The sequence below is a fragment of the Orycteropus afer genome, unplaced genomic scaffold (assembly GCF_000298275.1).
Source record: "Orycteropus afer afer isolate SDZICR_OR568_19922 unplaced genomic scaffold, OryAfe1.0 scaffold00002, whole genome shotgun sequence".
NCBI classification, from domain to species: Eukaryota; Metazoa; Chordata; class Mammalia; order Tubulidentata; family Orycteropodidae; genus Orycteropus; species Orycteropus afer.
In genome coordinates, this window is record NW_006921589.1 from 334617 (window position 1) to 353889 (window position 19273).

The 19273-nt window shown below is 40.9% G+C and overlaps 1 protein-coding gene across 1 annotated transcript in view; it reads right to left on the reverse strand.

Annotated features, from left to right (window-relative positions):
* COL4A3 (collagen type IV alpha 3 chain) overlaps positions 1 to 19273 on the reverse strand; it is a 161049-nt gene that overhangs the window by 15124 nt on the left and 126652 nt on the right. The window contains exons 29-39 of the mRNA XM_007935513.1: positions 18931 to 19028; positions 18198 to 18348; positions 17753 to 17866; positions 15830 to 15997; positions 14582 to 14671; positions 14142 to 14276; positions 7151 to 7249; positions 5254 to 5343; positions 4747 to 4886; positions 1977 to 2103; positions 564 to 644 (exon numbers count right to left, since the gene is read on the reverse strand). Of these exons, the coding sequence (XP_007933704.1) occupies positions 564 to 644; positions 1977 to 2103; positions 4747 to 4886; positions 5254 to 5343; positions 7151 to 7249; positions 14142 to 14276; positions 14582 to 14671; positions 15830 to 15997; positions 17753 to 17866; positions 18198 to 18348; positions 18931 to 19028 (1293 nt within the window). The remainder of the gene's footprint in view (positions 1 to 563; positions 645 to 1976; positions 2104 to 4746; positions 4887 to 5253; positions 5344 to 7150; positions 7250 to 14141; positions 14277 to 14581; positions 14672 to 15829; positions 15998 to 17752; positions 17867 to 18197; positions 18349 to 18930; positions 19029 to 19273) is intronic.

Consider the following 19273-nt stretch of genomic DNA (forward strand, 5'->3'; position numbering starts at 1 on the left):
AGGCAAGTGTCTTAGCCACTATGCTACCAGAAAGGTGCTAATTTTTCAGAACTGTAGTTATGTGATTGAACTGGGTTGCTGGGTGGCACAAGTGGTCTGCAATCAGCTGCCAACCTAAGGGGTGGTGGTTCAAATCCACAGTGGCTCTGTGGAGGAAAACCCTGGCAGTCTGCTTCCATAAACATTTCAACCAAGAAAACTCTATGGAACAGCTCTCTTCTGTGACACATTGGGTTGCCACGAGTCAGAATTGACTTGACAGCAATGGGTTTTGATTGTTTCTGTAGTTATACGAAACCAAGTCTAGAATGAAAATGACCAACAGATCGATATTATCATGAGCATTATCACTTTGGTTATGTTCAGGATGGCAGATACTGGAATTAGGTAAATATAAATACTTAATTTGACTTTTCTGCATTTTTTCTTTCTGGACACTGAGTGAACGGGAGAATCTTCTAAAGAGCAGCTGTTCATAACAGCTGTAGGTGTACAGAGAACCCAAGCTCAGCAGTAAACACACTGCCTTCAAGAAAGGGAAATGCAGAGTACAAAAATGAAACCTGGGGGGCCTTTCATTCCTGGAGGGCCAGGGAAGCCTTTGATTCCTTTAAACCCCAAATCACCACCTGGACCTGGATGTCCTATAAAAGAAGAGGGGAGGAAAAAGAGAAAAACGTCATTGATTGAATGAACACAATGATTGCTATGGTCAGTTTTTGCAGTCAGCAGTGCTCAAGGAGGAGCCCTGGTGGTGCAGTGGTTAAAGTGCTCTGCTGCTAACCCAAAGGTCGGTGGTTTGAAGTGGCATCAGCCACTCTGTGGGAGAAAGATGTGACCATCTACTTCGGTAACGATTTTTATCCTCAGAAACCCTACGGTGCAGCTCTACTCTGTCCTATAGGGATGTGATGAGTCAGAATTGACTCAACAGCTATGGGTTCTGGGTACCTAAGGAAGTGCTCCTGCTAGTGGTCACCCTGCTGTTTGTCCGGAGAATCACAGCAGAGATATGCCAGGTCACCTTTAAAGGTACGTGCGTACCAATCAGGTGGATTGCTCAGTATTTGACCTGTTTTCATTGGGAGTTCACAACAAAATTATTAATCCTTTCAGTATTAGAAAAGAGAGTTTAAATATTATCTGTCAGTAAATAACCTGAAGCTGCAACCCAACAACTTGGCATTTTTTTTTTTAAATAAAACAAAACAAAAACTTAAACCCCAATTATAAGCTAAGAAGAATGAAAGCCAACAACTGACCTTGACACAGCTGGAAAAGAACAACACCATACGATTTTTAAAAGGAATCTTGCAGGGATTACAGTATTAATGCAGATCCATATGGTTCCTGAAAGAGCTCTGCTGGTGCAGTGCCTAAGGCATTTGACTGCTAACCAGAAGGTTGGTGGTTCAAACTCACCAGCAGCTCCACAGAAGGAAAAGAGATGAGGCAATCTACTTCCATCAAGATTTACCACCTCAGAAATGAATAGGGGTCACTATGAATTGGAATTGACTTCACGGTAGTGGGTTTCCTTTTTTTTTTTTTTTAAAAAAATAAATACAGTTTCTGTCTCCATGAAGCTTCAGAGGCCAGCAGGGATATAGATCACATACATGTATGCCTACAAATTGTGATGGCTAGCTGGCGTAAGAAGGAAATTGTTAGACTGAACGGCTATGCGTTCCAGAAGTACTGACTAATGTTTTGTGTCTTTAGACTGACTTCACTGAAGCACTTCAGAAGTTAGGTGCGTGGGAGTGGGTGTTAGAATTCAGTGCACCAGAAGGGCTTATCAACAAAAGTAAACTCCTTTTGATTAATCTACTGTTTCTCAGTGTCTTAGAAACTGAAGATCAAAGTTGAATAAAAGCAATTTTAGTACAAAAGCACAGACAGCGTTCTACTCACTGAGATGATTTGAGGGGGTATAAAATGCTTCCAGCTTTCAGAACTGTCAAGCCAAGGCTCACCTGGGAGGCCAGGGCTCCCGGGATGTCCAGGGATGCCCTCAGGTCCAGCAGGCCCCGAATGTCCAGGCGGGCCAGGTGGTCCTCTTTCTCCTTTCTCTCCCATGTCACCTGGCAAACCTGTATCCCCCTTAAATTCAGGAAACACCTTTACAATTCTTACATTAGTAGATATGTGATCAATTCAGTGTGAGTCCTGTTTCGCTCATGTCACCTTTTATTTCTCTGTTCATTCAACAATTCATATTAGGTGTCTGCTGTGGGCCTGCACTATGCTGGGAGCTGGGAACAGGATTGGCCCCAAGATTGGGAGGGCCTAGTGCAAAATGACCATGTGGGTAGGGTCCCTTGTTAAAATTTTTAAAGAAATCCAGGATGGCAGCAGCAGAGCATTAAACTAAGCACAAGGCCCTTGTTGGCACTAGTCCTTTGGACTGTACAGGCCTCATGTCCATGAGCCAATGCCTGCGGGGAAGACAATAGTAACAAGGACATATATAGTCCCTGCCTTCCTGGAAGAAGTGCATGGCTGGCGCAAATGATTAGCATGCTCGGCTGCTAAACAAAAGGTCAGAGGTTTGAGTCCACCCAGAGGCACACTGGAAGAAAGGCCTGGCTTTCTGCTTCTAAAAATCAGCCACTGAAAACTTTATTGAGCACAGTTCCACTCTGACACATGTGGGGTCGCCATAAGACAGAGACGACTCAACAGCCACTGGTTGTTTTTGGCCTTTGTGAAGCTTTAGAACCAGTGGGGAGATAGATATTATAGCATCCCATACATGTATAATCACAAGTTGTGGTGGCTAACTGGAGGCAAGGAAGAAATGGATCAACCAAATGCATGTGTCCCACAAGTGCTATGCGTGCAGATACATGTATGCCAATCAGGTGTTAAAAACCCTTTCAATGATTTAATATTTATTACATTAGCATACCAGTTTTACAATAGAGCACATTTGATGGTGACTTAACAAAACCACAGTAGCTGATTAAAATGCACTGCTCTATTCCAATTACGATGACTTATGAGCATGTTGCATAAATCCAGCTCATTTTGTGTTCAATGCACAGTTCTAACAACTTCTTCTGTGGTTACCTATGACTTCCCTAAATCTAGATGAAAGGATCTCAGTGGAAAGAGCCGCTCCTTGGTTTTCTGAAGACCTAATCTGAAAATAAAGGGCAAAGAAATACATGTTCCAGGAAGTGAAACATTGCTTTCTTGGGTCTATGTGGCTTCAACATTTTTTCTTCCTTGTGATTTCAGCAATTATACTTGAAGAGCATTGTTGTTGCTGTTGTTATGTGCCGTCGAGTTGAACCTGACTCATAGCAACCCCTTCTTGGGTTTCTGAGGCAGCATCACTACGGAAGTAGAAATCTAGGAAATTTGGTGTTTGATGAGCTCAAAAAGGAGTCAGAGAGAGAGTCCCTTAAGGAACAGTATATATATATGTGTGTGTGTGTGTGTGTGTGTGTGTGCGTGTGTGTATCTATATCGATATATATCTATACCTATATATCTATATCTATATATACACACACACACACATATACATATATGTATATACATATATATACATATACATATATATATACATATACATATATATACACACACACACACACACACACACAGTCATATAGTCTTGAAAGTCTGATGAGAAACAAAAGACTTTCCCTCTCCAAAAAGGTGCATTCTAACATTTTGCATACAATTTCAGGAGATTAATTGGCTCCTTGGGATCCTGTGGATGCCCATGGGGGTTCATGGAATTCCCAGGTTAAAAATCCCTGCTGACAGAGAATTCTATTAATTATGCTCTAGCAGTCCGTCTCTGGCTCTTAGGCTAAGGATCGAAAGTACACTAAGAAGGCTGAGAAGGAGAAGGAGAGAAATGTAATAAAAACAACCAAGTCCCACAGAAACATTTGGTTGCCTCTTGCTGCAATATTCTTTCAGGGCACTGACATCAAACTGCTACCAACACAGACACTGAGGACACTGAGACAAGACAAAGATCTTGTGCAATGGAAAGAAAATACTTAAAAAAACTCTAACACAAGAAAGATGAAAGTATGTATGTTAGGATTTTGCTTGCACTTTAAAGATGTTCTCAACTCATTTTAGTTTGTATCTTTTATTGTGTTTCCATGAGACAAGTGTTTCTGACGACAAGGTTTGGAAATTGATTTTGCTAAGTCTGTGTGAGATGAGTCCAGCACAGAGACCAGTTGCTTTGCAGCAAAAGGACAAACACTGGCCTCTCAGGTTGGGGGGCCTGTGATCATTGCCACTGACTGTCAGAGCTTAAAATGTATGCACTTGTTATGGGCAATTCCTTGGGGGTGAAATTGGTTGATGGGTGGAGCCAGAAGGCAACAGCCATTGAATAGCCAGGAATCTGCAGTTGTGGATATAGGTTTACAAACCCCAAGTGCCTTCCTGAATGTGCAGGAATGTTTTCAGTTTCCTCTGTCCACCTTAAATCTGGATACTTGCTGATATTTATGGGGCTCATCCACCATCAAGGAGTCCTGGTGTCAAAGTAGTTAAGTGACCAGCTGCTACAGGAAGGTCAGCAGTGTGAACCCACCAGCTATTCTGTGGGCGAAAGATGTGGCAGTCTGCATCTGTCAATATTATAGCCCATAAGAAACCCTATACAGCAGTTCTATGCTATCCTATACAGTCACTGTGAGTCACAACATGTTTGATTTGGATTTTTGGTATACTAGCATCAAGCATGAATATTTCTATGGTCTATACCTTTGGTCCTGGTGGTCCTGGTCTTGCATCTTCCGAAAACCCTGGATCTCCCTTATCTCCTTGGAGACCATGAATGCCTGGGAGGCCTGGTCTTCCTGCTAGACCTGGGAATCCCACATTTCCTTTCTTTCCTTTGGAACCTGAAATTAGGAGAGAAATCAGGTAAAACGGCTAAACACAGGGATCTTGAACTATTCTAATTCTGACTCTGGTACAAACCACCCTTCTCCCAAGAAGCTGGCTCTTCAGAATCACAAATACATCAGGTAGTTATAATGGATGATTTTTACACAAACTTTTAGTTATAATGGATGATTTTTACACAAACTGTTTTCACTCATGTTGAATACAGTGTATTAGTCTAAAAGCAACATAGATGTTTCACAGACTTTCTACCAAGTGGAAAACTGAAAAAAAAGAAAGAAACAAATAACAAATGAAGAAGACAGAGAATCTACAACTGTGACCTATCATGAGTTTGTGGACTCAATGAGACCTGTGCCTCACCTGGCACTCCCATGATCCCCAAGCTCCCTGGCACACCACGTGGTCCTGGTTCTCCAGGATTCCCAATGCTGCCTGGGTCTCCTCTGGAGCCTTGGGAGCAAACACATAATCATATTAATTGCACACTTCCTGGAAAGAGTAGGTACTTACATGATGAAAGAGTACAGGGCAGCCACACCAGCTTGTTTAAGTACTTGTTTAGCTATCCTGTTGAGTGGAGGAAGGATGGGAGGAAGACTCATTCACAACCTGCAGTATGCAGATGACACGACCTTCCTTGCTGAAAGCAAAGAGGACTTGAAGCACATGAAGAAAAGGAAGACCCTTAAGGAAGATCAAAGACTACAACCTTCAGTATGGATTATACCTCAACATACAGAAAACAAAAATCTTCACAACTGGACTAAGAAGCAACATCATTATAAACAAGAAAACACTGAAGTGCTCAAAGATTTCACTTTACTTGGATCCACAAACAATACCCATGGAAGCAGCAGTCAAAAACTCAAATGATGTACTGCATTGGGCAAATCTGCTGCAAAAGACCTCTTTAAAGTTAAAAGGCAAAGATGTCACTTTCAGGACTAAGGTGCGTCTGACCCAAGCCATGGTATTTTCAACTACCATGTGAAAGCTGGAAAATGAATAAGGAAGACTGAGGAATTGATGCCTTTGAATTATGGTATTGATGAAGAATATTAAATATATCATGGACTGTCAGAAGAATGAACAAGTCTGTCTTGGAAGAAGTACAGCCAGAATGAGACTTCATCTCACGTACTTTGGACCTATTATCAGGAGAATCAGTCCCTAGAGAAGGATAACGCGCTTGGTGAAGTAGAGGTCAGCGAAAAAGAGGACAACCCTTCATGAGATGAACCGACAGCAGCTGCAACAACGGGCTCAAACACAGCAAGACTAAGCAGTGTTTCGTTCTGCTGCACAAAGGGTCACTACAAGTTGGAACCGACTTGATAGCACCTAACAATAACACTGTCTTCAGGTGAGGGGACTGGGGACCCAGAAAATGTACAATTAGAGAAACTCAGATTCTTACTGGCAGGCTTGAATTTCAACTATCAAAATCATCCTGGGACCATGCCAGCAGGGCTCTGCTATTAAATAGTAACATACAGTGAAATCTGTGTCAGACAGAACTTGACGGGACTGCCTTGTTTTTCCAGGTCTTGCAAGTTTTCCACTTTCGACAGTGTGTAGACTTACCACTTCTCTACTGCTTGTTTTAGTGAAAAATATTTGCGTTTTCTCTCTCTGACAAGTTTCCACCTTATACAGGTTCTAGCTTTCACAGGTTGTACTGTATTTCCAACTGCAATACTTAAGTCTTATTGCCATGTAATATATTTTGTTATTGGGGTTGTCATATGAAATAGAGGATTACTTTCATTATTTTAAAAATTACTTTGCAAATCCAATCACTTATTGAAAAACAAAATAAACCAAAAAAAAAAGAGAGGTGAAATCTAAAAAATACTGAAGCAAGATCTAATGTCTTCTCAAATATGTAATACAAATAAATGGTAATTTATAATACATAGTCATTTCAGTGTTTCATTCTGCTGTACACAGGGTCACTATGAATCGGAGATGACTAGAAAGCACCTAACAACAACAACCACCACTGTCATTACAAAATAAAATTTTGAGTAAAAAATGGAAATTCATGCAGGTTAAAAATGAGGAAATATTTTCTAATTAATATAGGCTGACCACATTAAACACCTCCATTTTGGTTGAATTCAAAAGCAACTTTCTGCTGGAACACTAGAAGCGCATAATTCACATTCAACCCAGTGAATCCAGAAACAAATGTTATTACATTTAGATCATGAATAAATTAAAGCATGATATTTGTATTAGAGAAATACCTTCATACCTGGTGGTCCTGGTGGTCCTGGTAGCCCTTTGAGACCTTTGAAACCTGGTAACCCTGGAATGCCTGGGTTTCCTTTCTGACCCGGATTTCCTGCAAATCCTGAGGTTCAAAACCACATATTAAAAATACAGGTTAGAATTTTAGCAGCCTCTTCCACATCCTAGTGGACACTGATGGGACATTACTGTAATAAAGCTTGGTGTATTTTTAAGAGCATGTGAGCAAATGTGGCTTTATATCTTCTTTGCAAAGAGGATTAAATGAGATTGCATGTGCCTGGCATGATTTAGTCCTCAAAGGACACTAAACCAAACTCATACTCACTGCCATCCAGTTGATTCTGACTCACAGCACCCCTACAGGACAGAACAGAATTGCCCTATGTGGTTTCCAAGGCTGTAATCTCTGGTGGTGTAGTGCCTAAGGCATCTGACTGCTAACCAGAAGGGTGGTGGGTTTATCAGCCACTCCTAGGAAGGAAGTTTGGGCAATCTACCTCCATAGAGATACCACCTTGGAAACCCAGGGAGGGGTCACTATGAGTTGGGATGGACTCCATGGCAGTGGGTTTTTAAATTTTTTTTTTAATTTTCACAGAAGCAGACTACTACATTTTTCTTTGGCAGAGCCAACCTCATGGTAAACAGCCAAGTACTTTAACACTGTGCCATTAGGGCTCCCTCAATGAACACTAGCTGTTATTACAATAATATCTTATTTAATCTTCAAGCAATCTCAGCCTATTCAGGTGAGAAAACTGAGACTGTCAGAAGTCAGTGATCTTACCCGGTGTCACATTGTCAGTCAGTCACAGTTCTGAGATTTGAACCCAGTTCTGCAGGCTGGAAACGTCATAAACCTCACATGACACTGGCTGTTATGGATTGACCTGTGTCCCCCTGACACATGTGTTGTAAACCCTAACCCCTCTACGATTTGGGAATAGGTTTCTGTGTTACGTTAAGAAGCTGTATCAGGGTAGGGTGTATTTTGTGCCATAGCTTTGAGACAGAAAAAGAGCAGATTATGCAAAGAGAAGCAAGCAGAGATAGCAGAGATGGGGAAGAGCAATGCCAAGCCACATGAAGACCGCCCAGGAGCAGAAGCTGAAAGAGACAAGGACGTTCTGCCAGAACCAACAGACACAAAGCCTTCTCCAGAGCTCGGTCTTCCAGGCTCCTAAACTGAGAGGAAATACATTTGTTTGTTAGATTCATCCATTTGAGGTATTTCTGCAGCAGCAGCACTGGGGAACTCAGACACCATCCTACTTTCCTTAAAACATGGCTTCAATCACATTATTCTCCTGCTCAAAAATGTTCATTGACTCTACTGTTGCTGCTGTTGTTAGTTGCCACGGAGTCAATTTCGATTCATGGTGACCCTGTGTGTTCTGAGTAGAAGTGCTCTGTATGGTTTTCAAGGCTGGGATCTTCTGTCTTTGGAGGGTGGGTCTGAACTACTAACCTTTTTGTCTTGTAGTCAAGCACTTAACCATTCACCCAGGGACTCCTGAATCTGTTACCTACAGAGTAAATAACGAACTCCCTCTGCTGGCACTGAAGCAGTCGACCATCTGTCTAAGGCCTGGATTTGTGTCTTTTCTCAAGCAGATTCACTTTCCTCGGCAATTTTCTTGCTTATATACGTATTCGTTCATTCACATAGGGATCGACTATCTAATGAATAGACAGGTCTTCTGCTGGGTACTGGAGATACAAAGGTAAGTAAGTAAATCATACTCCTCGTCCCCAAGTTGTTTAGTGTCTAAGTGGGGAGACAGCCAAGTGAACAGGCAGTTCTGTGCAGTGTGATATGTTTTCTAATAATGTTGTGCACAATATATCAGGGATGAATTCTGGAGGATGGGATTTCTTTTTGCTCAGTCTTGAAGACCAAGGGGGTATTAGTTGGGTTGAGAAAGCATGGAATGCAATGTGAATCTCAGGCAAGAGAGAAGCATGTCCCCTGAGACTATGGCCCTTAGTCACCTTGCAGGTCTGCAACTCAACTTACCCCGTAGCTCAATTTTAGCCAAGGGATAGACAGGCTTAGAAGGTGAACAGTCACACCAGGGAGGTACACACCCCTTAGGACAACCATACAAGATCAAAAGGGCAGCAATGTCCAGGGAGAAAGCGCAGGAGGCAGGAAGGGATAGGAAAGGACAAAGGGAAATGGTGACCACAGGGAGGAAGTGGGAAGAGAGCTGTTACACTATGGGGATGGCAATGAATGTCACAAAACAAAATGGGTATGAATTGTTGAATGGGAAACCAATTTGCTCTGTAAACTTCCACCCAAATCACAATAAAAGGGTTTTTTTTTTAATTTTTAATTTTTTAACAAAGAAACAAACTATATGAGTGGTGAGTGTCTGGTGGGTAAATCATTCTTCCATAACCTATTATTTCCATTCATGTAATCTAAAGATATAGATTGTTAAGCATAGCATTTGCTTCAATTTTTTTAGAGGTCAGCAAACTGCAGCCTGTGGGCTACATCTGACCTGGTTTTGCATGGCTTGCGAGCTAAAGGAAACTCACATTTTTACAGGATTGTAAAAGGAAGAAGAACAAAAACAAAATCAAGTAAAAGACCCAAAGAAGGATATGAGACAGGGACCATACATGGTCCACAAAGCCTAAGATATTTATATTCTGGCTCTTTAAAGAAAAAGTTTACGAACCACTTAATGTCTCTTCCTCCACTAACCTCAAAACTCCATCACGGCCAGAGTACTGCATCTGCTCTGCTCACCTCTCAGCATCCAGCACATAGTAAAACGCCCAGTCCATAGGTATTAAAAAAGAACTGTTGAGGGCATAAGTGTCATGTACCTGGAGAGGTAGGCAAAGGCCAAGTGGTGAAGAGACTTGCATGCCATGCTAGGTGAGACATTTGAATTCTTAAAGAAAGGGGGCCTTGGGAAAGATCTGAAGCCAGAGGTATTATTATTTGGTCATCTGAATCCTACTCACAATTTAAATCTACATCCATAGAGGCTTCCCCACTATGCTGTTGTTGTTAGGTGCAGTCAAGTCGACTGTGAGTCATAGCAGCCCTGTGCACAGCACAATGAAAACCTGCCTGGTCCTGTATCATCCTCATAATGGTTACTATGCTGAAGCCCATTGTTGCAGCCAGCCCATCTCCCTGAGAACCTTCCTCTTTTTGCTGCCCTTCCACACAGCTATGCCAATGGGTGTGCTTTCTGCTTCCCTCAATTTCTACAGGGCGTACAGTCAAAGGTGCCTGGCAGCACAGGCAGGAGGTTGAATATGGAGTGTTCTAAAAAATAACATTTTACCTTGTTTTCAGTGAAAGTTTACACAGCAAATTAGGTCCCATTTGACAAATTCTACACAAATTGTTCGGAGATATTATTTCCATTTTTCACAATGTGTCCACATGCTCCGTAACCACCTTCTGGTTGGTCCGTGTCCGGTCCTCCAGCTTCCAGACCCCTATCTTCTCATCTTTGCTTTGGGGTAATTGCTGACTTTTTGATCTCAAATAGATGATTTTTTTTTTTTCAATGCAGCACCAAACTCTTGGATAATATCCTTTATTTTGTGTCCTAATCTTTTATTTCATGAAAAGATGTCCTCAGGGAATAGTTTCGGTTCAAGGTTTAAAGAAATCTCTTGGCAAGAGTCTCAGGGAATCCTCTAGTCTCAGCTGGTCTCCTGTCGGGGCTTTTTTCTCTTATGTTATCAGGGACCATCCAGTGGGAGCTGGGCACCATCTAGTTCTTCTGGTCTCAGGGTAGATAAGGCTGTGGTTCATGAAGGCTATTAGCTCTGCAGACTAGTTCTTCTTTGAGACTGTGGTTTCCTTCTTTCCCTTTTGCTCTCTATGAGTAGAGACCCAATAGTTGTATCTTAGATGGCTACTCACGAGTTTCTAAGATCCAGACACTACTCACCAAACTAGGATGCAAAATACAAACTTTGTAGACTATCTTATGCCAATTGACTGAATGTCCCATGAGACTAAGGACCTAAGCCTACAAATCCAGAAAACCATTCTCACAAGGTGTTTGGTTATGTCTGAGAAGTATCTGTAACTGTGTCTTCTATGCATATATTGTGTGCACACACACATCTGTATGTATATGTACGCATACAAGCAACCTCATTTTGTTGCACTTTGCTTTATAGCACTTCAAAGAGAGCGCCGTTTTTACAAATTGAAGTATGTTAACCCTACATCAAGCAAGCGTTCCTGCACCATTTTTCCAACAGCATGTGCTCACTTTGTGTCTCTGTGTCACATTTTGTTAATTCTCACAATATTTTCAAACTCTTTCATCATGCTCTTGCAACACTTATTAGACTCAAGTATAGTGTAAACGTAAGTTTTCTATGCACTGGGAAACCAAAAAATTCATGTGACTCACTTTATCAGAATATTTGCTTTATCGTCTGGAACCAAACCTGCAATAACTCTGAGGTCTGCCTGAAGATATTTCCATATGCTATACACCTACATATGTGATGTGTATGGACTTTGGAACCAACCACAATCAATGTGAGGTCTGGCACTGCCACTTACCATTACAGTGACAATAAGTAAGTAACTGGACTTCTCTATTCCCCATTTGTGTAATGAGATGATAGTAACAACAATATCTACTGGTAGGGTTGTTCAGAGGATTAATTGAGTCAGTGTTTGTAAAACTTGGAACAGTACCTTGCACATGGTAAATGCCATATAAGTTTGTGTTAAATTATATAATAGTATTAATTTATATCTTGTATTGTTCACTAAGGAGCCCTGGTGGTTCAATGCTTAAGCACTCAGCTGCTGACCCAAAGGTTAGTGGTTTGAACTCACCCAATTGCGCCATGGGAGAAAGACTTGACGATTTGCTTCTGTGAAGATTAGAGCCAAGAAAACCCTGTGGGGCAGCTCTACTCTGTCACCTGGGGTTGCTAGGACTCAGAATTGACTTGATGTCACACAACCACCACCACAGGCTAGGATGCTCTTTTTGCGGGGAGCGGTTCCATCTATACTCCTTGGTTACACATTTGAAAATAATATACAGATGTGGCTGCTCTGCATATTATACTTTGGGGTGAGCAAAAGAATTCTGTTAGAAGCATAGAAATAGCAATACCCTTCTATATTTTGAAGAAAGAATTATTTACTTGTAAATTACTACCCTTTGTTCATGTGATGAAAGAGCCCTGGTGGCACTTTGTCTGCTAACCAGAAGATTGGCAGTTCGAACCCACTAGCTGCTCCATGGAAGAAAGATGTGGCAGTCTGTTTCCACAAAGATTACAGCCTTGGAAACCCTAAGGGGCACTTCTACTCTGGCTAGTCAGGTCACAATGACGCAACAGCAGTGGACTTGGTTTTGGTTGTTGGTTCATGTAATATGTGAGAGCCAAATTTAAGCTATGTGGATGGAGATATGATAAGCATATTTTTTACCAAAATGTTTCCCAAACTATGTAAATTATCTAGAATTATCCAGTAAAGTTGTGCCTATATAGACAGTTTATGGGGACTGGAAAATTGTGCCAATTAATCTCTTCATATCTTGGCTTACAACAGTTGTAAGCAGAGTTTTATAATATTCGTATTTGTTTCTTTTTTATTGCTAAAAAATGTAATGCAATCTTCTGTTTGTACCTGGAACTAAATTATCCCCTTGACTCCAGGTTAAATGTGTTTTAACCAAAAATCTTTTACTTCTTAACTTTATTTTATGGAAGAAAATACTTCCCATAAATTGGTATTTTGATGATTATCCATTTTTAAAAATTGTCAATTTGTTGGGTTCAATCCCTCTTAGAACCTGGTCAGATGTCACTTGTCTGTGATGTCTTTCCTAACTCCTAGAGGGACAGTTTTCAGTGTCTCAGAGGTCTATACTCTGTGCAGATCTTTTAAAGTAAATCTTTACTTGGACTGTAAGTCATTATGTGCCAAGCTGATAAGTATTCATTAAATATAATCTTATGTCTTCAAATTTATCACAAATACCTCAAAACTTGTTATGTATTTACAAGTGCAAACACATCTTCCCATTATTCTTTCCTTGGTTTATGAAAGTTTGATCTGCAAAAGTCAGTAACATCTCACTCAGTGAATCTGTTTTTCTAAAGTTACTTGGGATCAAGGTTGGTCAAGGAGACTGTGAGGAAGGCTACACTTTGCTTTAAAAAAATTGATTTTATATTGGTTTTAACTGATCAGATCACAAGAGGTATCATGAAAAGGTGTTCAAATAACTTGGAATAAAGTGAATGGGCTTGAATATCACCCTAATAGCTAAGCTTAATAATTAACACCATTTCTAAATAATTTCTAACAATTATTCTCTGAGTGATTTGAGTATGAGAAGCAATTTTTAAATGCAATCAGAAAAATTAATCCTGGTAGTTGACAGAATAAAGTGGAATTTGGGGTGGAGGTTTCAATTTCAGCCAGGGAAATGTTTAAATGTGGAATTTTCTAGGGGTTTAATTTTTACCATAATCGATACAAGGGGATTTAGAGGCTTCTGGTGGCATAGTGCCTAAGGCATTTGACTGCTAACCAGGAGGCTGGCGGTTCAAACCCACCAGCCTCTCCTCAGAAGGAAGATTGGGCAATCTCCTTCTGTAGAGATACTGCCTCAGAAAAACAAGGTAGGGTCACTATGAGTCGAATCGACTTGATGGCAGTGAGTTTGGTTTTTGGTTTAGAGGTTTATAATTTAGAAATTAACTAGTGACAATATAAATACCACAGACCAAAATGCAGAATGAACTTAGAAAGTTCTGCATGAGGGAGGCAACATATTATTGTGGAGGGCACATAAGACCAGTTCTAACCCAGACTCAGCCACTTAACTGGCTGAGTGACTTTGGGCAGGTCACTGAGTATTAGGCTTCAGCATCCTCATGTATCAACTAAAGGGATTTCCCTGGATAACATCTTAGGTCCAGAATTAGCACAACTGTCCTGATTCAAACCACAGGAAATGTCTTACCTTTGAGACCAGGCTCCCCTTTGTCCCCTGTTAAGTGGCACATCTGGGAAGGCCCAAGGATTCCTTTAGCTCCTTGCTCCCCTTTGACTCCTGGAGCTCCTTTCTCACCCTTTATTCCTGGAATTCCAAGGCTACCTAAAAGACGGGAGACTTTAAGTCTTTAAGAAGTCTTTAAATTTTTCATAAAGATTCAAAAGTTAACAGTGTTGAGAAGTTAATAAGTCATTTCCTAAAACAGGCAACAATACAATGATAGTGATATAAACCTGTAGGGAGAGGACATAATTTCATGGAATTAAGAAAAGAGAAAAGAGCAACATCTAACACATTCTTCTATCAGAACAACTTTTCCCCCAAAGGATGAAATCTGACTTATTTTGCTGCTGAATAAATAAACATTGTTCACACATCCTAATAGTTGGGAAGAAACTCTCACTCACCTCTCTGTCCTGGAAGTCCTGGGTTCCCAGGAGGTCCTGGAGAGCCGATATTTCCAGGAAAGCCCATCATTCCAACCATTCCTTTTTGCCCTAGGGAAACAGTTGAATGTAAAGCAGAACATGTTGTGCAGAACAAGAAAAGCAAAATAGCCCCTAAATAAAACAAATTAGACTTAGACTTCAAAAGAGAGTCTGGGAGTTGATGCAATGGTCTCCTTAATTAGGAAAATAACCAATTTGTCTAAGAGATGGGTCTTAGACAAATGGGTAAATGGTCTTCTTTATATCATCTATTTGGAAGTCATGGTAGCAAATCACATTTATGGAAACTGAACATAGGTTTTTAATGAATTTATTTGTTATTGTCTCTCCCACTATGGGAGGTGGAGTCTCGTCCACTTATGTGTCCCTATTGACTAGAACAGTGCTGGCACATGATAGCAACCCAATACTATGAATGAAGAAAAAATTGTTGATTAAGTTGTTATTCTAAACTTTTCTCAGAAATGATCAGTGAGATCCTAGGCCACAAAGAAACTCTTTAAATATTCTCCCCAAATATGCTACAAAAGTATCTATGAAACAAAAGGGATTATAAGGGAGCATTATGAACAATTGTATGACAACAAATTAGATAATTTCGACAAAATGGACAAATTCTTAGAAAGACACAAATTCCAAAAACTGACTCAAGAAGAAATAGAATATCTAAACAGACCTATAACAAGTAAAGAAATTGAATTAGTGCTTTTAAAACTTCCTACAAAGAAAAGTCCAGGCCCAAATGGCTTCACGGGGGAGTGGTACCAAATGTTTAAGGAATACCAATTCTTCAAAACTATTAGAAAATAAGAGAGAAGGTAACATTTTCCAACTCATTCTATGAAGTCAATATTACCCTGATACCAAAATCAGAAAAATGTATCACAAGAAACAAAAACTATAGGCCAATATCCTATTATGAATATAGATGTCAAAATCCTCAACAAAATACTAGCAAACTGAATTAAATAATATATAAAAAGGATTTGCTATAGCCTGAGTAATTATGACATGTGCTCATCCCACCAATACCATTGCCCTGTCCTCTTCCCTTACAAATAGTTCAGAAGAAGATATTTATATCAACTAAAAGAAAATTATAGAGTCAAGGGTCTATGCCTATGTTCAATTTATAAGGCCACCTTATAGAGTAAGTGTGGAAGAAAATATAAAAAGAAAAACAAGACCACAAAAATGGATAGATACCTGGCAGTCCTGAAAATCCTGGGTTTCCTGGATATCCCTTTTGACCTGGTGGTCCCATCTCACCTTGGTGACCTGGTATTCCTGGTGGCCCAGGTTCTCCAGGAAGTCCTGACCTATCCAAGCCTGGAACACCTGGGTCTCCCTTGGAACCTGTTTCACCTCTTCTTCCTATGTATGAATGAATGAGTTTGAAAACCATTGTTTTCCCCACCAACTCCAGCAATATTTTATGGCTATAAATATTCAGCTGTATGATTCTGGGCAAACTACACACTTATCCATGCAACTGATTAATCACTCTTGTAAATTCCCTAAGATCACTTCTAGCTGTAACATTGTTTCAATAACTCATGCAGAAATATAAGTACAGTATTTAGATCTGTTTTCTAGCCCTGTAGGTGCATCCTGGGACTGCACTTTATGTGTTTAACCTGTAGAAGACACACACAGCCTCTTTGATTCACATGAAGGTGAGCCACTGAATGCTCTGTCAACAATAACAGCACCACTATGACAACTAAGGGAGCTCTGGTAGCGTAGTGCCTAAGGCACTTGACTGCTAACCAGAAGGCTGGCGGTTCAAACCCACCAGCCACTCCTCGGAAGGAAGATGGGGCAATCTACTTCCGTAGTGATACTGCCTCGGAAACCCAAGGAGGGATCGCTATGAGTCAGGTCCGATTCTACAGCATGTAACAACAGCAACAACATGACAACCAAAGTTTTGGCAAAAAAAATTTCGTGAATATAAATGCAGTAAGATAGCCCATAGGCAGGAACTGAGCTATAAATGATTTTTTCTAGCAACAGTTCACAAGATTTGGTTGACAGGAATACCCTCCCCCCCAAAAAAAAGTAAATTCCCCATAATCTGGAATACCTACACTGCATAATTTTGATTTATGTTATGATTTTTTTACCCTAATTGTAAAGTGATCAAGTATAAAGTATTACATGTTAAACTGTTATCTTTGCATACATTTACTCTATTTTAATTAAGCATTTTCCTAAGAATGGTGCAATGATTAAGAGCTTAGTTGCTAATCAAAAGGTTAGCAGTTCGAATCCACCAGCAGCGCTCCATGGGAGAGAAAACCTGGTGGGTTGCTCTTGCGAAGATTTACAGCCTAGGAAATGCTATAGAACAGTTAGGCCCTGTCCTATAGGGTCGGTATGAGTCAGAATTGACTCAATGGCACACAACAACAACAAATACATATATATATGTATGTGTGTGTGTGTGTGCATATATGTCTTCAGTGTTCATATTTTCTTGGTAAAAGACACAAACCAGCTTGTCATACTAACTTCAGGTCTTTTCCTCTGTAGATAGTACATACTACTTTATGCAACCAATACATGACAAACCAAACCAAACCCAACCCACTGCCACTGAGTAGATTTCGACTCATAACAACTCCTGTTGGGTTTCCAAGGGAGTAAATATTTATGGAAGTAGATTCCTCTGTGGGAGCTCTGGTAGCGTAGTGCCTAAGGCACTTGACTGTGAACTAGAAGGCTTTCATTTCAAACCCACCAGCCACTCCTCAGAAGGAAGGTTGGGCAATCTACTTCTGTACTGATACCACCTTGGAAACCCAAGGAGGGGTCGTTATGAGTCAGGCTGACTCAAGGGCACATAACAACAACAACAACAACAGATTCCCCTGTCTTCTTTCCACGGAGTGGCTGGCGGGTTTGAACCTCCAACCTTGTGATTAGCCATCAAATGCCTTAAGCACTGTACCATCAGAGCTGTTAATCCATAACAGCAAGGCCTGTATTTCTGAGAAAGCACTTCTCACCGAACAGTAGTCAGGACTGCTTGTTGGACAGTTCCTACCTTAAGTGGCAAAGTGTAGAGCAGGAATCCAATGCCACTTGCCCTCCTAGTGACTGGTTTGGAGGCAAGCTTCCACCTACCTTGTTGCCCTTTCAATCCATTTAAGCCTGGAAGTCCTTGGGCTCCCCTGGGGCCCTCCATGCACCTTCCTGGGGGTCCTTTTTCTCCAGGTGGTCCCGGTTGTCCTGGATGTCCTACAAGAGAATCCAAGAATATCTCCAGGTGACAAAAACCAAGGTCCTAAAATTGCTACCCTAATCATTCTTCTGTAATTGCCCCCCTAAACTAGCTTATATTTAATACCATAAACATATCTTTTATAGAGGACACTCTTCAGAAAGAAAAGAAGGAAGAAAGAAGGAAGGCAAGTAGGGCAGTGAGGCCAAATGGAGAATACTTAGGCTCTGCTTGTTGCACTAGAAGTTTTTTTGAGAAGGATTCTTCATCCTTAGAGCAACTACGTTCAACCTGCTGCATTTTAGCTGAGCTCACAGTGGGAAAAAAGAATCAACTTGGAGCTTGTACCTTGTGGTCCATCAAGCCCTTGATTTCCTGGGATCCCAGGGAAACCCAGAAGTCCAGGGAGTCCAATTTCTCCATGTTCCCCAGAGTTGCCTCTTTCCCCTGGAAAACCTGGCTTTCCTGGTTCTCCAGGCACAGCTAGTCCTGGTTCTCCCTATTGCACAGAAATTGTGTTAGTTATGCTATATAGTGCTTCCAAATCCTTACTGACTGTTGACTGGTCTTTAGCTATTTACTTGAACATCATCTTTATTACGGAGGCTCTAAATCCCTATGCATGGCTACCATTGTTCCATCACCTTTCTAAGTTGCTGATTTTTCTACAGAAGGATGCTTAATAATTCTTCAGGCTAGGTAGAAGCACTTTTTCAGAAGACTGTGGAATTGTCTACAACTCGAAGAATCTAGATGTCTTTTACTTTCAATTCCTCTCATAGCCATCCACTATCCACATTTCTTTCTGGACTTCTCTCATTTAAAATACTCAATTTCTGAGATCATTAAGGGAGAAATAGAAATGCAAACCTGTCTTCTAATACCTTTTATTATCCTTTCTGAAAGAAAGGGATAGTCCGGAGAAAATTAAAAAAAAAAAAAAAAATCTTTAAGAGGTAAAGATACTCTTCATCATCAACAAAAATACTGGATAATTTCTACATCCCAGAGTGTCCTGTCTGGCCTATTGCAATTGCTCCTCCCTTCCACACTGTTCAGCTGAGCTGAAAGCCCCACAGACCTTGGCTCCTGGGAGGCCTGGCTGTCCTGGGAACCCAGGCTTCCCCATTTCTCCAGGATGACCTGGTGGTCCTTTTGCCCCTGGAAAACCTTGGTCTCCTACACAGAAAATCAACAATAAATGTTACAGGATCAGTCTTACTAAAATTGTTAGAGGAGGACATCATGTTTGGTGAGGCAGAAGGTCAGCAAGGGTGAGGGAGACCCTCAATGAGACGAATTTCCACATGCTAGTGATCATGAGGATGACACAGGATCAGGCAGTGTTTCACTCTGTTGTCCATGAGGTCACTATGAGTTAGGGTCTATGGCAGCTATCCATTCACCCATCCACCCACCCACCC